Source organism: Meles meles, chromosome 1, assembly GCF_922984935.1.
Source record: "Meles meles chromosome 1, mMelMel3.1 paternal haplotype, whole genome shotgun sequence".
Classification (NCBI taxonomy): domain Eukaryota; kingdom Metazoa; phylum Chordata; class Mammalia; order Carnivora; family Mustelidae; genus Meles; species Meles meles.
Window position 1 is genome coordinate 189,728,527 of NC_060066.1, and position 18,698 is coordinate 189,747,224.

Here is an 18,698-nt window from a genome sequence, read left to right on the forward strand (position 1 = left end):
ACTGGCCAAAGTGTTCTCATAGAACCTTTTCTGCCAAGTACTTGGTGAGCCTTTGGTAATTTATCTTTTTATAAGGCTATACTTGCTATTGCTTAGCACCTAAAAAATGGAAATAATGAGTTGGAAAAATTATCAGCCAGGCTGGTGTGGTGGTTTTCAAACTCTGTTCCATGAAGCTGCCTCAGGAAAGTCACCAAGGAAGACCACTGTGGTGAAACTTTAGCTCTGCTTCTATTCTATCTGTTGAGGTTCCCTGTAGGATTTTATTTAGAAAAAGCAGCTTCACGGACCCTTTCTGCCAGAGTTTGGAAACCAGTAGTGTAATTGAAAGGGCCATGCTTTAGGAAGTTTTAGCACCATCTCTCTTGTGAGGTAGTTGAAAAAACCCTGGGAGAAAGAATTTGTTTGGATAATTTTTATGGTTTCTTCTAGCCCTCAAATAGTATATAAGTTAAAGATCTGATGTTGGGGTGCAGGTCATGATCTCAGGGTCCTGGGATCGAGCCTCGCATCCGGCTCTCTGCTCAGTGGGGAGCCTGCTTCCCCTTCTCTCTACCTGCCTCTCTGCCTACTTGTGATCTCTCTCTGTCAAATAAAAAAATAAAATCTTAAAAAATAAAATAAAATAAAGATCTGATGTCAAGACCATGACCAGACTTGAATTTATTTTTTTCAGGGAAAGGTAAAGAATGCATTGGAAAGAATTTCAGGTATTAGTCATTTTTGGAAGTGACCGTGACTTATTCCAACACCCTGGCCTAACTCTGAGTGTATTTCGTCTGGCTTATAGTAGGTGTGGATATGTGGTCTTATCCTAGAAGAATCCTGGTTGCTTTGAGCCTCTTAATCTGACCAGTAGAGCTACTGTCCTCTTGGTTGGCACAAAGGTATCATCTGTTATTGTTATCAGTGAGGTCATGTGACATGGTGAGCAGATGGCCCTGGTGAAACCTTGACTTTGCAGGTCTTGTCCTCTAAATATGACCAACCATTTGTTACATATGATTAAAATATCACTAACAAGGGTAATTTCACATGCTTTTTGGCAAATGTGGTTAGCAGGATGTGACATGACACAGCACTACCTTCTTCCTCCATGTGCCATCTCCCTTGAGGCCTTGTCTCCCCTGCTCACTCCCATCTCACCCATGCCCAGGCTTGCCTTCCAGCTTACCTGCTCCAGATGGGCGGCACAGTGGGAGGACACTGGCAAAGGCAGATGTGTTTATTTTCCGGAGACAAAATGTTTTGCTGCCACAGATGGCAGTGCCTTCGAGCAAATGGCAGCCTTTGACACCACTGCCACACAGCCTGGGCATCTTGACAGATAGAGCTGGCTTACGTTTGGTGATGAGGAAATTGGGAAGAAAAAAAATCAAGATGTTCTTCATGAACCTCATGGAATTTCAGTGCCAGCAGCAGCTCTTTTAGACCTGGAGAACAGTTCTTTCCCGCCAGACCCAGTCAGCTAGTCAGCTAACTAGATGGGCCAAGAGTTGTGTATTCGATAATTACTTGGTTTCCTAGCCTGAGTAGGACATACAGTAAAAACTGAAAACATATGACTACATTTAGATGGATATTTAGTGGTACTGCAAAACACATGTGCATCTCAGGTCACATCTCACAGGAGTCTCTTAGGATTGGGGGTGGCTCGAGTCTGCCCCATTGGAGATACTGCTGTTCTATTTTTAGTGGTCATTTTGATTATCCAAGGGCCCAGCCACAGATATGCCTTCAAGTTGAGATGCCTTAATTAATATGATAACACTTGGTGCTTACAGTGTTTTCCTCCCAAGAAGAATAAGAATTCTGACAGTGGCCCTTTAACACAGTTTGCTTACACAGTCATTAGGGCTTGACTAAGTCCATTAAGAAGACAAAGACTTGAATGTTGAATCATTATACTTACTCATCTTCTAAGGAAAAAATGGCTTAAGAAGATCCTTCTTTGAAAGTTACTGTCTTTATCAGGAATCCTTTTTTTTTTTTTTTTTTAAATATGTGCTGTTTTTCCCAGCCTTAGTGCTGATAGAGTTAGGAGTTTGCAGGTGTAAAGTCCTCCTCCCTCCCCTTCCCCATCTCTCTCCAGGGGGTTGTATGTGAGAAGGTGTTGCTTTCTCACTCAGAGAGCATATATGTGCTACCCTGTTGGATGCCTGCTGTGAGCAGAGAGAACCCCTGTTCTGGTTGAATGGAATGAGCTTATTGGATAGCTGGGATTGTGCAACCCCATAATGCCAACTTTTCACTTAAAGCATCTTTCCTACCCACAATGGGGTTGAAGGTAATTGGTCTAAATTCATACTGTTTTGAAACTTGTGTCCTGAAAATTATGCTATTTCCTACTAAAAAAGCTTGGAGCAGCAGAGTACTGTGTCTGCTTAGTAAAAACATGCTTTTATTTTGAAAATGTTTACCATCAGAAGTACAGGTTTACCCTGCCTTTTAGGATTGCTTTAACCCTGGCTTGTGTGGGCATTCTCCAGACATACTCAGATGAAAATACACAAATACTCTGCCTCTTCCCATGCCCCCTAGCCACCTGCAGTTGCTAATGCCTTTATTTTTATTTCTTAAATTTTAATTCCAGTATAGTTAACATACAGTATTAAATTCGTTTCAGGTATACAATATGTGATTCAACTTGATGTCTCTCTCTCTCTCTCTTTTTTTTTTTTTTTTGGCCTAACCCAGGATCATGCAGGCATATGAATTCAGTGGCTGGTCCCAAAAATTCCATGGGGTTTTCCTGTACTCTCTCCCAAAAATAGTTATCTAAAGCAAAGGACAATGGAAAGTTTTTATTTGTTTGTTTTTTAAGATTTTATTTAGCTATTTGAGAGAGAGCACATGCAGGAGCAGGGATAGAGGCAGAGGGAGAAGCAGACTCCCTGCTGAGCAGGGAGCTCCACATGGGGCTCAGTCCTAGGACCCTGAGATCATGACCTCGGTCTTAAAGGCAGACACTTAACTGACTGAGCTATCCAGGCACCCAGGACAATGGAAGCTTTTGAAGAAGGAAGGAGTTCACTGTAGTATTACTTAACCTAGAAAGTAGTTAACATATATACTCATTTTATTCATTAACCCGTGTGTGTATATTTTATGCACCTTTATATGTATATGTTACTTCACAAAAAAAGTTTAGGCAAATAAAAAGGGTAAAAGGGCAAGAAAGCATAACACGTTTTTTGATAAGTTGAAGAAAATAAGTTCAGATTTACCATTGCTTTTGAGTGTAGACCATAGAGCAAATAGGATTAATTAGTTTGGAAAGAAAAAAGGCAGGAAGAGGAAATAATGATCTCTGAGTCTATAAATTAACCTGCCAAACTGCATTGCCTTTCTGATGCCTCCTAATGTGTGCAGTTTTTTATAGGTGAGAAGTTCCACAGGTCCTGATAGCATTCATTTAGTAAATCTACAGCTTGCATTGTCCTTGGGGCTGGAGAAACAAGTGTAGAGCTAGTGAGTGCCTTTAGATGGAGAAATTGCACTGCAGAGTGACAAGTGGCACATTGGCCATAGAGTGATAGATAGGTGCTCCAGGAACAGAACCTAACCTGAGCCTTAAAGGACCCGCTGTTCTTAAAGCAAAGGTGAAGCAAAAAGGAAAACCAGAAGCACAGACCAAAGAGGTGTGTGAGAGTGTGTTAAGTCAGGCACAGGGGTTTTCTAATGATGTTTGGAGTGGGGGCAGATAGTTCTCTGAGCCTCCTACTCCAAATTTTTTAGCTGTTTTAACCAGTTGGGTACTGTATATAAATTAGGGCTCTACTGATTGAAAAACAAATATAAAAACATATCTCTATATAGGATACATATATACTATGTATCCTACATATGTAAAATCCACAATCTAAATAGTTTGTTAAATATGGCTGAGATTTTTAGGGGAATGGAAGAGATTGAAACTAGAGAGGTAATCCATGTTATGAAGACTTTGATGAAAAAGCTTTATGCTAAAGCAGTGGAGCTCTCCGGAAGCTTGTTGACTAGGAGGGGGTTAGCATGATCAGATGAGATTTGGCTAGACCATTAGCTCCTTTTTGGTGAAGTGTTTGGGGAAAGAGAAGAGAAGCAGGGAGACCAATGAGAAGCTTCCATGTCAATTGAAGAGATAGGAGTAAATTGTTTTGAAACTAGGCTGTTAATGGGGAGCACTGTGTTCTAATAGAAGGGCTCCTGAACACTTTTGTGGTTGCTGTGGCCATCCAGAAACATACACAATCATACATGGTCCTAAATAGTCTTTCCCAGCAGACTTATTTATTAACTCAGGAAGGTGAATCAGCTCTGATGTTCAATATCCATAGATATTCATGGGCATGCTTAGTATGTACAACCTAATATTTGCCTTGTAGTGTACAAAGCATGGCTTCTGCACTTAAATTTTTGAGAACTGACTTAAAGGTATATAGAATCTTGAATTTTCCCTGAAAACTGCTAGCTCATGAAAAAAATTCAAGTGGCCTTATTGCAGACAATGGTGGTGTTGGTTTTACCATTGCAAGATCAGCAATTTTATTTTGATGTTATTTAGGAGAAAGCAGTATTTTTGATTAGCAAGTAAAATTGATGTAGAAAACAAATACTGTGTTAACTAGTTGGTATAATAAGGCATCTGTGCCATGCTGCATTTCAACTCATTAAATTTCTAAACTTCTAATTACGATAAGATTACAACTTTAATGGGAGAACTCTTCAAACTTGAGGTTAGTGATGGCTTTAGAGAAGTAAAATTTACAGAAATTTTGGAATTATTAAAGGAGAACCTTAAAACCTAATTTTACTAAAAATTGAAATATGCACAATATTCAGGGTTTTTTGCTCCTAAAATTTAGATTCAGTTGACATTTATTGGGCACCTACTACTTACTTACTAGACCTTCTTTCAGAAACTTGAACACAGAATAGCACTCTATTCCTCACAGCTGGCAGGCAGGCAATACCATCCCCATAGTCAGACGGGGCACTTGGCCCTCTAGGGCCAAATGACTATCTCAGGTAACAAATGTAAAATGACAAAGCTGCAGTTGATCTTGGGTCATCATTGCTTTTTTCACAAAAATACATCCCTATCCTCTGACTTACAGCATTTAAAATCATAGTTTATTCAAATAATAATTTAAAAGATATTTGCTTTTAATTTTTAAAATGGTGGTTAATTGCAGTAATTTAGAGATTGCTGAACTTAGAGAACTCAGCCATTGTAAGAATGTTGCCAGTGTGTTAAACAAAACATTTGACATGAGCTAATCATTATAAAGGAAAGTGAGGACAGTTCTTACATTATGATGATTTCACATCTGCCAGCATCAAACAGGTACACCGAATAGACTTTCAGAGAAGGACCTATGGGGGAGAAAAGAAAAAGAAAAATCTTGGTTAGAGAGTCTCATTTTCAGGGTAATGCTTTTATTTTGTCTTGGGCCTCTAAAAATCAAAGGTTTGCTTGTTTCTCTATTTCTCAAGTTAGTGTGAGAATCTATAAATAAGGGGCAGTTTGTTTTTTAGCACTACAAAGGTAAATGCATCCCAAACAGGAGAAAAGGCAAATCAGGCAGTCATTTTAATCTAACTTCCTTGTTGTGAAGCTCAGATTGGTTTAAACTCTTAGTTTTTTTCAGTTAGAGGATTAGGAGGAAACTCTTTCCAACTTCCAGCTTCATACTTCCTTTTTTTTACCCCGTAAGTGGAAACAGTGGGTAACAGAGCTGGTCCCAGCTTGTGATCATAAAGAAAGTCTAGTTTCTTCTCAGCTCCCCAGAACGTCTCTCTTAAACTTAGAAGTCAGTGCACAGTCTTCAGGATCATCCTCTGTTTCATCTGTCACCTTCCACTGCTGACCTGCTTCACCCTTGTCACCCTGGCTTTCTCCACTTCATGCCCAGTCACTCGCACTCCCCAGCCTGCTGTGTATTCTTTCTCGTCTCTGTTTTTGCTGACCAGGCCACTTTACTAGTCATTCATGCCTGAATGTACTCTTACGTCTCCAAATGGCTGACTTTTAATTGCCATTTAAGACTCAGTTCAGCATTTTCCGGGGAAACTTTCTCTATACTACTCCGCCCCCCAAACACACACACATGTCACCCTCAGTTTCTTCGTGGTCTCATGGCAACCGAGGGATAGCTCTGCCAGTGTCCTGTTGTAATTGTTCACTATCTTTCTTACACATGTGAACTGTTCACTATCTTCCACATGTACAAGAATGAGTGTTTGTAGAAATGAAACCTAACTGGCTGGCTCTTCATTCAGGCTCCTAATTTGGGTTGTAAACTCTTTTCTCTTTCCAGCTGCCTCTTGACAGCTCATGGGATCCAAATTGAGTTTTTTACATTTGTTCTACCATCTTTTCCCTTATTGAGAGCCTTATTAACTCCTCTTTCTTTCTCCTCTTCTATTCTACTAGTTACTAATTCCTGTCAATTCTACGGTCCAAATAAATCTCATATTCCATTTCTCCCCTGCCATCCCTACTGCTTCTGTAGTGTCCTATGATGTGGAAAAGGCTTGGCTCAGCAGGGGAATCGGAATGGTTTTCACTGGCTCCCCTGCGGTTTACATAGTAGAGTTCATATTCTTTAGGAAGCCAATGACAGTATCATCCCAGTTCCTCTGCTTCCTGACAAAATCACCTAATTCACTAGGTATACGTGTTCCCATATTCACCAGCACCCACAGTAAATGCTAAGTAACATCTGTTGAATTTAAAATAAAGGGGTGCCTGGCTGGCTTAGTGGCTTAGTTGGAAGTTGCTGAAGTCTCTGAGATTTTTTTAAGTGTTTGATATAGCGAACATTGCAATTCTGATATAGATACAAAGTCCTTTCATTAAAATGGTAAAATTGACATTGAAATTTTAAATTTATTTATTTATTAGAGAGCGAGAGCACAAGTGTGCTGGGGGGAATAGGGGGCAGAGAGAGAGAGAAGAAATCTCAAGCAGACTCCTCATTGAGCACGGAGCTTGACCTGGGGACTCTGAGATTATGACTGGAGCTGAAATCAAGTCAGACATTCAACCAACTGAGCCACCCAAGTGCCCCGACATTGAAATTTTAAAATTATGCCATCAGACCCATGCAAAGCAGGTATCTAGTATCTAGTGAATTCTATTGGTTATTGGAAACAAGCTCCTGATTCAGAGTTCAGAGCATCAATATAAGGAAATGATAACTAATCCATTTTGTTTATTAATGAATTTATAAAATTGGGCATTGGCAATGCAGTTACGGTATTGGTATCTGCTTATCATCATAGGTATTTATTAAGTACTTACTACATGTTTTATATAGTTTTAGACCCTTTGGGGGAGTCATGTAGTCAGACATTAAACCTGCCTTTTTAAAACTTAAAATATTATTGGTCATGTAAGATGTGATACATGAAATAGAGAACAATAGATACTGGTATGCAAAATAGTATATCCTGAAATATTTAAGTGTGAAACTGACATTTACATACGGAATCATATTTTCACACTGATTTCCATTTTGTGGAGGCAGCATGGTTTCCTAGAAAAGCACATAAGACTCGGAATCAGAAGCCTAAATTCTGGTCCTGACACTAATTAGCTGCGTGGCTTAGGGCACATCATTGTCCCTTCTTTGATTGAGTCCCCACATTTGTAAAAGGGATGTTGGACAAACTAGTTGAGCTTTCTTCTAATTCTGTGAACTGCATTTTTGTGAAATACTCTCGGCGCCAAAGGTGAGATTTTAGGAAGCTTTGACAGTCAGCTGGGGTGAAAGAAATAGCACACACTGCCCTTCCAAGCCCCTTGGTTGCCTTGACATATGTCTCTGTTTAGTGCATTTAGAAGTCTGTTAGTGTATTTAGAAGTCTGTTTATTAAAACACTGTATCGCTAGACAAACTCCTTTGTCCTATTGGTGGTTCTGCATCTCCTTCCATTATCCCGGGAATGGGAGTATGCTTCATGCACTGCTTAATGTTCCAAGGCACAGCACAGGCAAAAGCAACCGCACCTCCAGAGCACCTCACTCCTAGCGACGTCGTCCTATTCAATTAGAGGTGGCAAAGGCTGGCCTGGCTCCAAAGGAAGACTGTCAGTTCCTCTCTTTTTCTGTGTCCACGCTCGGCAGGATGCTTCCTCACGCCCACCTCTCTCCCCCTTGCTGTGACTTTGGCTTCCGCCAGATGTCACACCGCTGCTTGTCACCGCCCAGACTCTCGTCGCTGATTTTGTTGTTTCAGTGTATTTATCACAACTGTTCTCTTTAGCTGTAAAATTTATGGAATTTCACACTCTTCTTAATCACTACAGTGTTTCTTTTTCATGAGAGAGGGAATATACAAGGAGTTGTGTGTGTAAGAGTTGGAAGGGGGGAAATGCTCTACCTAACTTGAGGAAAGTTTGTATGTGTGTACCGTCTCACGCCCAAATACACAAAGTGGAACCAAGCTCAGTTCTTCAGGGCACAGGTATTAGGAAGTCCATTTCAATGCACAGGAGATGTGCTTGTTGGTTAATTTCCCTGACTTAAATTTTATCCCTTTTTGCAACCAAAAACAGGGGTGATTTTATTGGTTCTTAGTGGGACATCTCGATATTATTTACCTAGTCAGATCTGTTAATAATACAGTCAGATCCTAAAAGTACTAGTCGTAGTGGTGATTATGGTTATAATAACTAATCTGTATTTTTACTGTCTAACAGGCATTTGCATTGGACACTTTACATTTAGTGTTATTATCCCTGTTGTATAGATGAAGAAATCTCAAAATGACTTAAAGCTTTCCACTTTAAAATAACCTTATGTTATGTATTGGGGCAGAGGGAGCAGAAAAGGGAGAGTGACTCTTAAGTAGGCTCCTGAGATTATGACTTGTGCTGAAATCAAGAGTCAGACACTTAACCATCTGAGCCACCCAGGCTCCTCTCATAGATTTTTTTAAAATATTTTATTTATTTATTTATTTGAGAAAGAGAGAGAGTACAAGCAGGGGGAGGGGCGGAGAGAGAAGAACAAGTGGACTTTCCGCTGAGCAGGGAGCCCGACACTGGGCACACTGGGCTCGATACCAAGACCCTGGGATCATTACCTGAGCTGAAATCAAAAGTCAGATGCTTAGCTGACTGAGCCACCCAGGCACTCCATTATGTATTTTTTTAAAGGGAGGAAAAGATAGCACATTTGTCATTTGTCTAGCATTGCCCACTCCCCAGAGAAGCAAAATTTTGGTGGTACCTTGTTTTAGAAGCTAAAATTCATTTCGTGTTATCAGAATGGTTCATTAAAATTTTTTCTTTGTCTATCAATTAGATATAACTTTAAAACTAAGCATTTTGGTGTTTGCTAGGCTGTTGGGCAGAATGTGTCTCATCTAAATGTTTGGATTCATTTGTTGGTCATCTGGATGTTTAGGTTAGTTCAAAATTGTGTTTAATATTCAGTCCCAGCCTATATTGTGAAGGTTGCCTTGACATACAAGATACAGTTCCTTGCCTTGGGGACCTCATAACTTTGTTTCATTATCTAAACTTACTATCTAAATAATTAGAATAATGGTAACAGCCAAAGACTAGATTATATCATGACAGAACAAGGATTACTTTGTAAAGGATTCCATTTCGCTGGAATAATTGGCAGATTCTCACAGGGAATGCTGATCATGAGATAGAATGGAACTGATGAAAAAGCTGAAGGGGAACCTGGGTGGCTCACTCGGTTAAGCAGCTGCTTTCAGCTCAGGTCATGATCCCAGGGTCCTAGGATCAAGCCCTATGTCGGGCTCCCTGCTTAGCGGAGAGCCTGCTTCTTCCCCTCCCTCTGCCTGCCACTCTGTCTACTTGTGCTCTCTCTCAATCTCTCAAATAAATAAATATATATGTACCATATATATATTTACACATATGTGTGTGTGTATGTGTGTGTGTATTATCTTACCAAAAAAAAAAAGGGTAGCTAGAAAGTGAGGCCTGGCCCTCAGGTGGACATATCTATAGCGGTGGAAACAGCATGAAAGTACTTAATAAATAAAGTACTTTTATTTATTCTCCAAGTCTATGTGTAAGTCTTGTTTTTGTTTATATTCTTCAAGTCTACATGTAAGGTTTGTTCTTATTCTCCAAGTCTACGTGTAAGGTTTGTTTTTGTTTATATTTTTTCAGGCTTCCAGAAAATCTCTAGGTCTCCGGGTCTGTGATCAATCTCAAGATAGGTTAGGGTAGGTTCACTGTGAAGTGGGTATGCTCTAAGTTAAGATGCTTGTGAATGTCTTTGGCAGTGAATACAATCACCACGAGGCCCCTGAAAAGAGTCTGGTAAGGGGAGAGGAGGAAACCGTCATTTACTGCATTTCTCCCATGTGTCAGGCAGTGTGCTAGGCACTTGTTATTAATATACCTCCATGTCTGTTTATGAAGGCACATATGCTAGGAGTAGGTGGGCTTCTCCTGAGTTCTTGTTCTGTGTATTTCATGGGCACTGTGAACTGCATAGATTGTGTTTCTCTAGTGATAATTTTAGCATTTATCACGTCTTTACTATGTCTTAGGCACTATGCTTACCGTTTATATGCATTATGTCTTTGAATCTTCACCATAGCTCTTTTGTGTAGCTTTTAGCCCATGTTTTTAATGAGAAAACTAAAGTTCAGAGAAGTTAAGTGACAAGTTTTTCTAAGGCCACACATTGGTAAGAGAGCCAGATTTTGAACTCAAGTCTAACTGTATAGTGTAACCCAGCAATTTTTTCCTAAGATACTACTTATTTATGCTGTTATTTTCCCTTTGTTCAATTCTAAATGCCTGACCTGTATCCTTAGTTTTTCTTTACTTAGCAACCCATGTCTGAAGGGAGGTAGAAAGAGAAGGACTTAGGAATCTAGCAAAAAGCAACAGTGTGTGGACATTCAGAGAGATGGTGGCAGTCTGTTTAGACTTGAGTGAATTCTTGGAAGTAGGACCTATCACTTTCTGACATTTGTTTAGTGATTTTCCTCATCTTGGGATACTAGGCATTAGCCACATATAAATTAAAACATCTAATGCTAAAAAAAAAAAACAAAAAAAACCAAAAACCATCTAATGCTTTCTGGTATGATTATTACTCAGTCAGCAAATATTATATTGAGTGTGTACTATATGCTTATATATCATTGAACATACCATACATAATCCTGCCTTTGTGGAGCTTATAATTGGCATAAATATTTGAATATTTGTATTCAATACAAATTATATTGTATTTGTAGCTTACATATAAGTATTTCCCTAAACACACCACTAACAGTCACACATGTGTATGTGGTCAGAATAGCACAAAATTGAAGGGCTTGGAATTTGTCTCATTCTGGGAAAGTGGTAAGGATTCGAGAACATGAGGGGCTGTAACAGTCAAGAAACCCATAACTATGGCTTTGTCACTTTGAGCACCATGATTCTCAGAGGAGCAGGAGTGACAGTATACAAGAGTTTATTTGAAATTTTAAAAAACGAGTGTGAGCCAGAGATCTTCGATGGAGCATTGTCAGAAGAATTTCAGAAACTGCCAAGTTGTTACACAGATGTATTGATTTAATTAGTCTAGATAACACCATTTATTTATGCTTGAGCATCTCACACTTGCAAAAGTTGGTAATTCAAAGTCACACAATAATTTGTGAGTTATCTTCTTTACCACGTATTGTGGCTTCTGAATACCGACTTTGACGAGTGCATGTATCAGATGCTTCAGCATAAATAAATGATATTATATAGACCATTTAAGCAATACAGTTTGCTTTTGAAGTTCCGTTGATATAGTTTCATGTAAAAATCTTTTGGTGGTGGCTTTTAAAATCACGTGTTTTAAACACAGCGTAATCTCTCATAGTGTAGACAAGATCATCCCTGGAGACAGAACATAATCCGGGTTCTGTTGCTTAGACTTCTTGGGGTCGCAGAGTGGATCCTTAACTTACCATTACAACTTGATAAAATTGTTCTAGTGGACCAGATTGTGGGTATTTTGGCCTGTGAACAAAGGATAGTAGAGTTAACCTCTTAGCAAAAAGATGGGCTTTTTTTGTGATAGGTAAGAGAATTTATTATGAAATTTCTTGGGGAGGAAAACCAGCTAGAATCCCCATCTCTGTCTCTCTCCCCTTGCCCCTTGTTCTTCTCTCTGTTTCCTCTTTGCTATTCCACTTTTAACCATAACAACATGAAGGTATTCTTTGTCTGCCCGATTTTACAGTACTGTTTTCACACTTGGAAAAAAAATTCTATTAGATACATATTTTTATCTCTAGCCAATTTAAACAGTTTTGTCTTTGTTGTTTAAAGTGGTAAACTACTGAAAGGAGACCGGGGTATGGCTAATATACTAAGAAATTTAGGTAGCATCTTTTCTTCCAAAGTTTGGGGTGCTTACCTCTATTATTTTTTCTCACCATACTCCCTGGAAGATAGGGGAAGGATTAACTAACCCAGTTTTACGCATACGGAAACAGAAGCTCCTAGGGGTTAAGTGTCTTGCCTAAAGTCAGACTTACTAAGAACGTAGTTGCAGAATGTGGCAGAGAGTTCTGGAGCCTGGCAGAGTGTAGCACACTGCCCACCAGGAAATGTGACAGGCAGGTAATTATTTTCTCAGAAGAGTTGACTACTGCTGGTCAGTTCCTACTCCTCTCAGACCATCTACCATCTTATCCCTAAGGCAGAACCTTGTTTGCAGTTTAGAGCTACTCTGTAGTATTTGAGAAATGTTACTAGGACAGCTGGCTTGGAGTTCCAAGTAAGTATATAATATTTTCATGTGTTCTTCTAACATGAGGTTCTTCAAGTTTCCAAGTGCCCATGTTAACCATTGTTCAAAGAATGTGAGATGTCACTTTTAAGACCACTAGCTGTTATTACTTGGTGCTCTATAAAAGGGTGTGTAAATGTATTCAGTTTCATTTAACGTGCATTTAATTGAATATATAACTTTAAGGATGGGCACATAATCTTGAGCAAGGCTTGCTCACTACCCACAGAGGCAAATGTAAGATGAAAAACACATTTTGTAGTGAAAAAGGAAGTTATGTAAAATGGGAGTCTCACCACTGATGCCTAGGGGCATAGACAGGCTGAATGTAACATGGTAAATGGCCCAGCTGGTGTAAAAGAAAAAAGCATCCATTTGGAGATGAAGAGCAAGGCAGACTTAGTCAAGGTTCTTTGTAGAAACTTGCATGTTTGGGGCACCTGGGTGGCTCAGTCATTAAGCGTCTATCTTCAGCTTGGGTCATGATCCCAGGGTCCTGGGATTGAGCCCCATATCAGGCTCCCTGCTTGGCAGGAAGCCTGCTTTCCCTCTCTTTCTTCCCCAGCTCGTGTTCCTGTTCTCTCACTCTCTCTGTCAAATATATAAATAAAATCTTTAAAAAAAAGAAACAAAAGAGAAACTTGCATGTTTAGATTTGCTGGTAATACAAAGAAAAGACACCTATTAATTACTTTATATTTGTCTCATTGATATAAATTACTTTTCGGTTATCTTAGGAGAGCCTTGTTATATAGGGAAAATATCATTAACATTTCACTTAAATCTACAGTTCTTCTAGTATTTACTGTGTTTCCACAGTTCTAGCATATTTTTGGACTTCCATTATTACTGTCTGCACTAAAAGTTTAGTGATTTGAGGGGTGCCTGGCTGGCTCAGTTGGGGAGAACATGCAACTCTTGATGTAGGAGTTGTGAGTTTGAGCCCCACATCGGGCATGGAACCTACTTAAAATTAAGAATTAAAAAAAAAAAGTTTAGTGATTTGACTTAAATTTTTGAGACTTCTGTCCTTCTGCACCCCATGAGTTGTTTCTTTAATACTGGGGCATATGGTCTGCCGCTTGAGAGTTTGGTTCCAGTGCCCAAACTGAAACTTTATTTTGGAAGAAGTGGTTGGGGCTGCTGCTTGCTTTAGTCTGTGGCATGACACTCTCAGAACTGTGTTTGTTGGTTTTAGCGATTAGGAAAGACAGAAGAGCACTGATGCTTTCTCTGCCTTTGAAATGCTTCTGTAACAAGTTCTTGTCCATAGGCTTTAAGAAGAAAGCAGTTTTGTTTGTTTTTTTTAAATACCTTAAAGTGCTCCCAGTGCTCTTCTGTTCAGAGAAAAGAAGCCATCCTCCCTTTACCTCTTACCACACTCTGAGACCTTTAGATTTTTCTCAGTTTTTACTTTCATCATGATTTCCTTAGCTGGTGCTATTTTCTTATTCATCAAGAATTGGAATGTTTCAGGGCACCTGGGTGGCTCAGTGGGTTAAGCCTCTGCCTTCGGCTCGGGTCGTGATCTCAGGGTCCTGGGATGGAGCCCCGCTTCGGGCTCTGTGCTCGGCGGGGAGCCTGCTTCCCCGCCCCCCTCTCTGACTGCCTCTCTGCCTACTTGTGATCTCTGTCAAATAAATAAAAATGAAATCTTAAAAAAAAAAATTGGTTATGTTCCCATTTGTCATGGGAAGAGATGTTGGTGTTCCTGCTTTGACCGTGTCTTTCTTTTGCAGACCCCGTATCATGTCAACCTCCTCCTGGCTGGCTATGATGAGCATGAGGGTCCAGCACTCTACTACATGGACTACCTGGCAGCCTTGGCCAAGGCCCCTTTTGCAGCCCATGGCTATGGTGCCTTCCTGACTCTCAGTATCCTGGACCGATACTATACACCAAGTAAGTTCTAGCGCACTAGGTAGGGAGTAGTAGCAGAGCCCCATCCTGAGCTGCTTCCTCATTTTGTACACCACCCCTTGGGCTTGTGTGGTCAGGGCTTGCGTAGAGGATGGATGGAGCCTGGGAAGCACATCCAGGTACCTTGTGGAAGCTGCTCTCCCTGCAGGTCAGGGCTATTGAAGGGCTAATAAAAGTAGTCCCTTTCTGCCACACAAAAGGAGATACTGCCTATGTCCAGAGCTGGGTTTTGTTTTGTTTTGAAGGGTGTGGAAGTAGTAAATAAGAATTCAGTTTTTTAACTCACTTTGCTCTGCTTAGATCCTTATTAGCATCTCAGCTATAAAGAACGAGTAAATAAACCAAGTGGTTTGTGTGTGTTTGTTTTGAGCTTGTGAGGTTGAACAGGTCCCTAGCATGACAACTGAGGATGTTTTTTGCTTAAATGTTAAAGCTCTTGAAGACCACAAGTCTAGGCCCTTCCCTTGGTTCTTATCACCTGATGGCTGACCCTCCTATAAGAAAAAGCTGGCTCTCTCCTTGTCGATAAACTGTTAGCTTGGCCAAGCTGTCAGCACAGGAATGCTTTTGTGCTAAGTTCTATCTTCTGACTCCCATCCCAACCTTGACTTTCACCACCATGAGCAATAGGCACTTGGGATTTTTCACTTTTTACAGACTATAGATGCAGCACAGATAGCCACGTCTCTCCTTAAATTCCATTCTTCCTTGTCAGTACAGGAAAAATCTGGCTCCTCCACTCTTTTTTTGGTGCTGCCCTCTCACTCAACCTTAGCCATGCCAGAGCTCTAAGCCACATCCTGAAAAGAATTAGCCTGGCCTCCTAGTGACTATTTCTTGATTTGGCATCTGTCAGTAATACAGCTGACTTGCCCACCAAAATCACCACTAACCACCCCTGAAGCCGAACTGCATAATATGTCATCCCAGTTTGCCATGCTTCTGGACAGTTCCCTTTGGCTCTGATTTTATGAGAGTCTCAGCCCTATCCTATGAATTCTCTTTCCATTGTTAAAGGGAGACCCAGCTGGAAAAGTGAGGCTAAAACTCGGGCCCTGTCCTCCCTTTCCCTGACTTGCAGCTGGCTAGGGCAGATGGAACTGATTTAAGCCCTGGTCTAAAAGGGGGGGTTGGGGTGCGTGTAGGGGTGAGGGGGATGGGCTGTAAAAAAGAGGCAAGCCGCTGGACTTCTCTAGAGGCAGGCCCTGGCCATGGGAGGCAGAATTCCGTCATGCTTACCCTTCTCTGTAGCAAATCAATTTGCAATGGCTTGTGGCTGCCAGAGCACTGGGTCTGGGGCACCTTCCACTGCATATGGAATAAGTTTATTGCAAACTAGAAGGCTAGACATTTTTTTGCCATTTCCACTTGTGTGGCATACTGACCTGAAGAAGTTTGAAAGGTAAAAGTTGTGGCAGATAGACGTAATGGCATCACCTTGAGTGCATGGTCTCTTGTGTTCTCTTTCAGCCATCTCTCGTGAGAGGGCAGTGGAGCTTCTTAGGAAATGTCTAGAGGAGGTGAGTAGCTCCCACAGGATCCTGAAAGGAATGTTTATCTCTGTTTGCCAATATTGTTCCGTTCCTTGGTTGCATTTTTTCTGATCTTTGCCAGAAGGCGTAATACATACCCACTAACCAGATGTGAAGTTCCTACCATAGAGTTTGGTGGGTAACAAGCTTAGTTTTTATCTCTCGTGGGTTTCTCTCATCAATGTCAGTTTTACAGTTTAGTTACTTGTTAAGCGGGGGTGGACAGGTTCATCCAGCCTAGTGACTCTTAGATCTTGGTGTGTATAATCTAGGGACCTGTGGAGTTTTTTGTTTATTTTTCGTTTTGTTTTTAAGCAGATTCATGACTGTCCCACTCCCACTTCCACCCACTTCTGATTCATTTGTCCTGGTGTGGAGCCTGAGTAATTGGCAGTGCCAAGTGATTTTGTTACAGGTGGTAACTAGAACATACTTTAAGAACTACTACTGCCCTAGACTTTATAACTGCTCTATTCTTGTGCCACCTGGAGTTGCCATACTGTCTGCTCTCTCATAGTGCAATAGTCCTGGAGAGAAAGCCTTCCCTGAGAATTCAGGAGGCCACAGAAAGCAACTAGGAAGCTTAAAGCAGAAGAGAAGGGTTGCCTTTAGTTTACGAGGCCAGGCACATGGACCCCACCCCTTCCAGTACTACTCCTAAGAGTCTTTGGGGTACATATGGAGGATGAGGAGGAAGAGAAAGCAGCTCCCATAGGCATTTGAATTCTTTTGCTATTTCTGTGGCCTGAGGATGAACTTGAATTTGTGGTCTGGTGAGAGTAGGAGGATGGGAGCCAGGTGGGAGCATTGGGCATAGTGTCAATTTGCCTCTTACAAAGCCCTGTCATTTTCAGTCCACAGTGCCCCCTTCTTCTTCCTCTTGTTTGTGAATCCCCTTTCCAAAGCAGAAGCTGAGAATAAATTCATGTGCTTTCTTTAACCATTCAGCTAAGAGGCTGTATTAGTCCAGCAGTCCTAAGTGTTACAAGGGGCCACTAGGGAGAAGCCACTGGCATATCAAGTGCTTTGAGACTTTATTCACCATGGATTCTCAGGTTGATCATTTAGAAACCCACATTTCCTTATTGTCACTTTTTCTTAATTTTGCAGTTTGTTTCTGGACATAGGAGCCATCAGCTAGAGGGGTCTCAGGAAATGAAATGGGTTGTTGTCGATGGCTAGTCCTCAGCTGTAAGAGGAGATGGGAAATATGGGAGGGCGGGCTTAGACCGAGGGAGGTGGGCATCTCTGGGATATGCTCCTAAGGGAGCAAGTAGAGAGCTTTCTGCCTTCTCTCTCTCTCTCTCTTTTTTTTTTTTTTTTAATATTTTATTTATTTATGTGACAGACAGAGATCACAAGTAGGCAGAGAGAGAAAGGGAAGCAGGCTCTCAGCAGAGCAGAGAGCCTGATGTGGGGCTCGATCCCAGAACCCTGAGATCATCACCCGAGCTGAAAGCAGAGGCTTTAACCCACTGAGCCACCCAGGCGCCCCTCTGCCTTCTCTTGAAGACTAAGTGAGGTATCTGGGAAGGGTGGCTGCAGAAACATAGATTTCCTCCAGCTGTGTTCCTCAGCAGTCTCTAGCCAGGTTAGTGGGGGCTGTGTGCTTCCATGCACCTAGACCACAGCTCCTTTGAAACAGCCTCTCAAGCAGAGAATCTTAAGAGAGTGCGGAGATGTTACTTTAATCACAGGTCAGCTTGGATTGCAGGAGTCAAGCAGGGATTGTTCAAAGAGCAGTTCTGCCAACCTCCTCCCCCCCCCACTCCTCTAGCTGCACACACCTGGGCCTTATATAATGTTGCGGGGGGTGGGGGGGTGTTTGACTGGAGCAAATTCTTGAGACGTAGGAGTACATTGCTTTGGTCCAAAGCTTATTCCTAGGGCAGTCACTCCTTTGTTGGCTTACTACCTTGAGAATTTCAAAGAAGTCTATATTTACCAGACTGATTGGTAGCTGACTGTGGGGAATAGAGCCTTGTCTTGTCTTATTCTTTCATCAGCTGAGTGACCAGAGACAAGCTCCCAGTTGCCTCTCCCAGTTCTTGCTCACTGCCCCCCAGCTTCCAGCTGCAGTTTGGGTTTCTTCAGTGTCTTGAGTACCAACTGCCCCCAGTAGAAAATAAGCTCCACAAAAGCAGGAATTTTTATCTGCTGGTATGCCCAGTGCCTCAAAGACAGCCTGGCCTATAGTTAGTGCTCAGTAAAGATTATTGACTGACTGATTTTCTTCATGTCTCTCTGCAGCTCCAGAAACGCTTCATCCTGAATCTGCCAACCTTCAGTGTTCGAATCATTGACAAAAATGGCATCCATGACCTGGACAACATTTCCTTCCCTAAACAGGGCTCCTAACCTTATGCCGTCCCTCCACTTGCCAGGGGACTTTTTTTGATGGGCTCCTTCATCTTTTCTACTCTTTTGATGTGCATCCTTGACAGATGGTTAATTCAGAATAAAGCTAAATCTGGATAAATTGA

The 18,698-nt window shown here is 41.3% G+C and overlaps 1 protein-coding gene across 1 annotated transcript in view; it reads left to right on the top strand.

Annotated features, from left to right (window-relative positions):
- Positions 1-18,698, top strand: part of PSMB2 (proteasome 20S subunit beta 2) — a 34,509-nt gene extending 15,811 nt beyond the window's left edge. Inside the window, exons 4-6 of the mRNA XM_045978647.1 lie at positions 14,503-14,665; positions 16,154-16,203; positions 18,466-18,698. Of these exons, the coding sequence (XP_045834603.1) occupies positions 14,503-14,665; positions 16,154-16,203; positions 18,466-18,573 (321 nt within the window). The 3' untranslated portion in view covers positions 18,574-18,698. The remainder of the gene's footprint in view (positions 1-14,502; positions 14,666-16,153; positions 16,204-18,465) is intronic.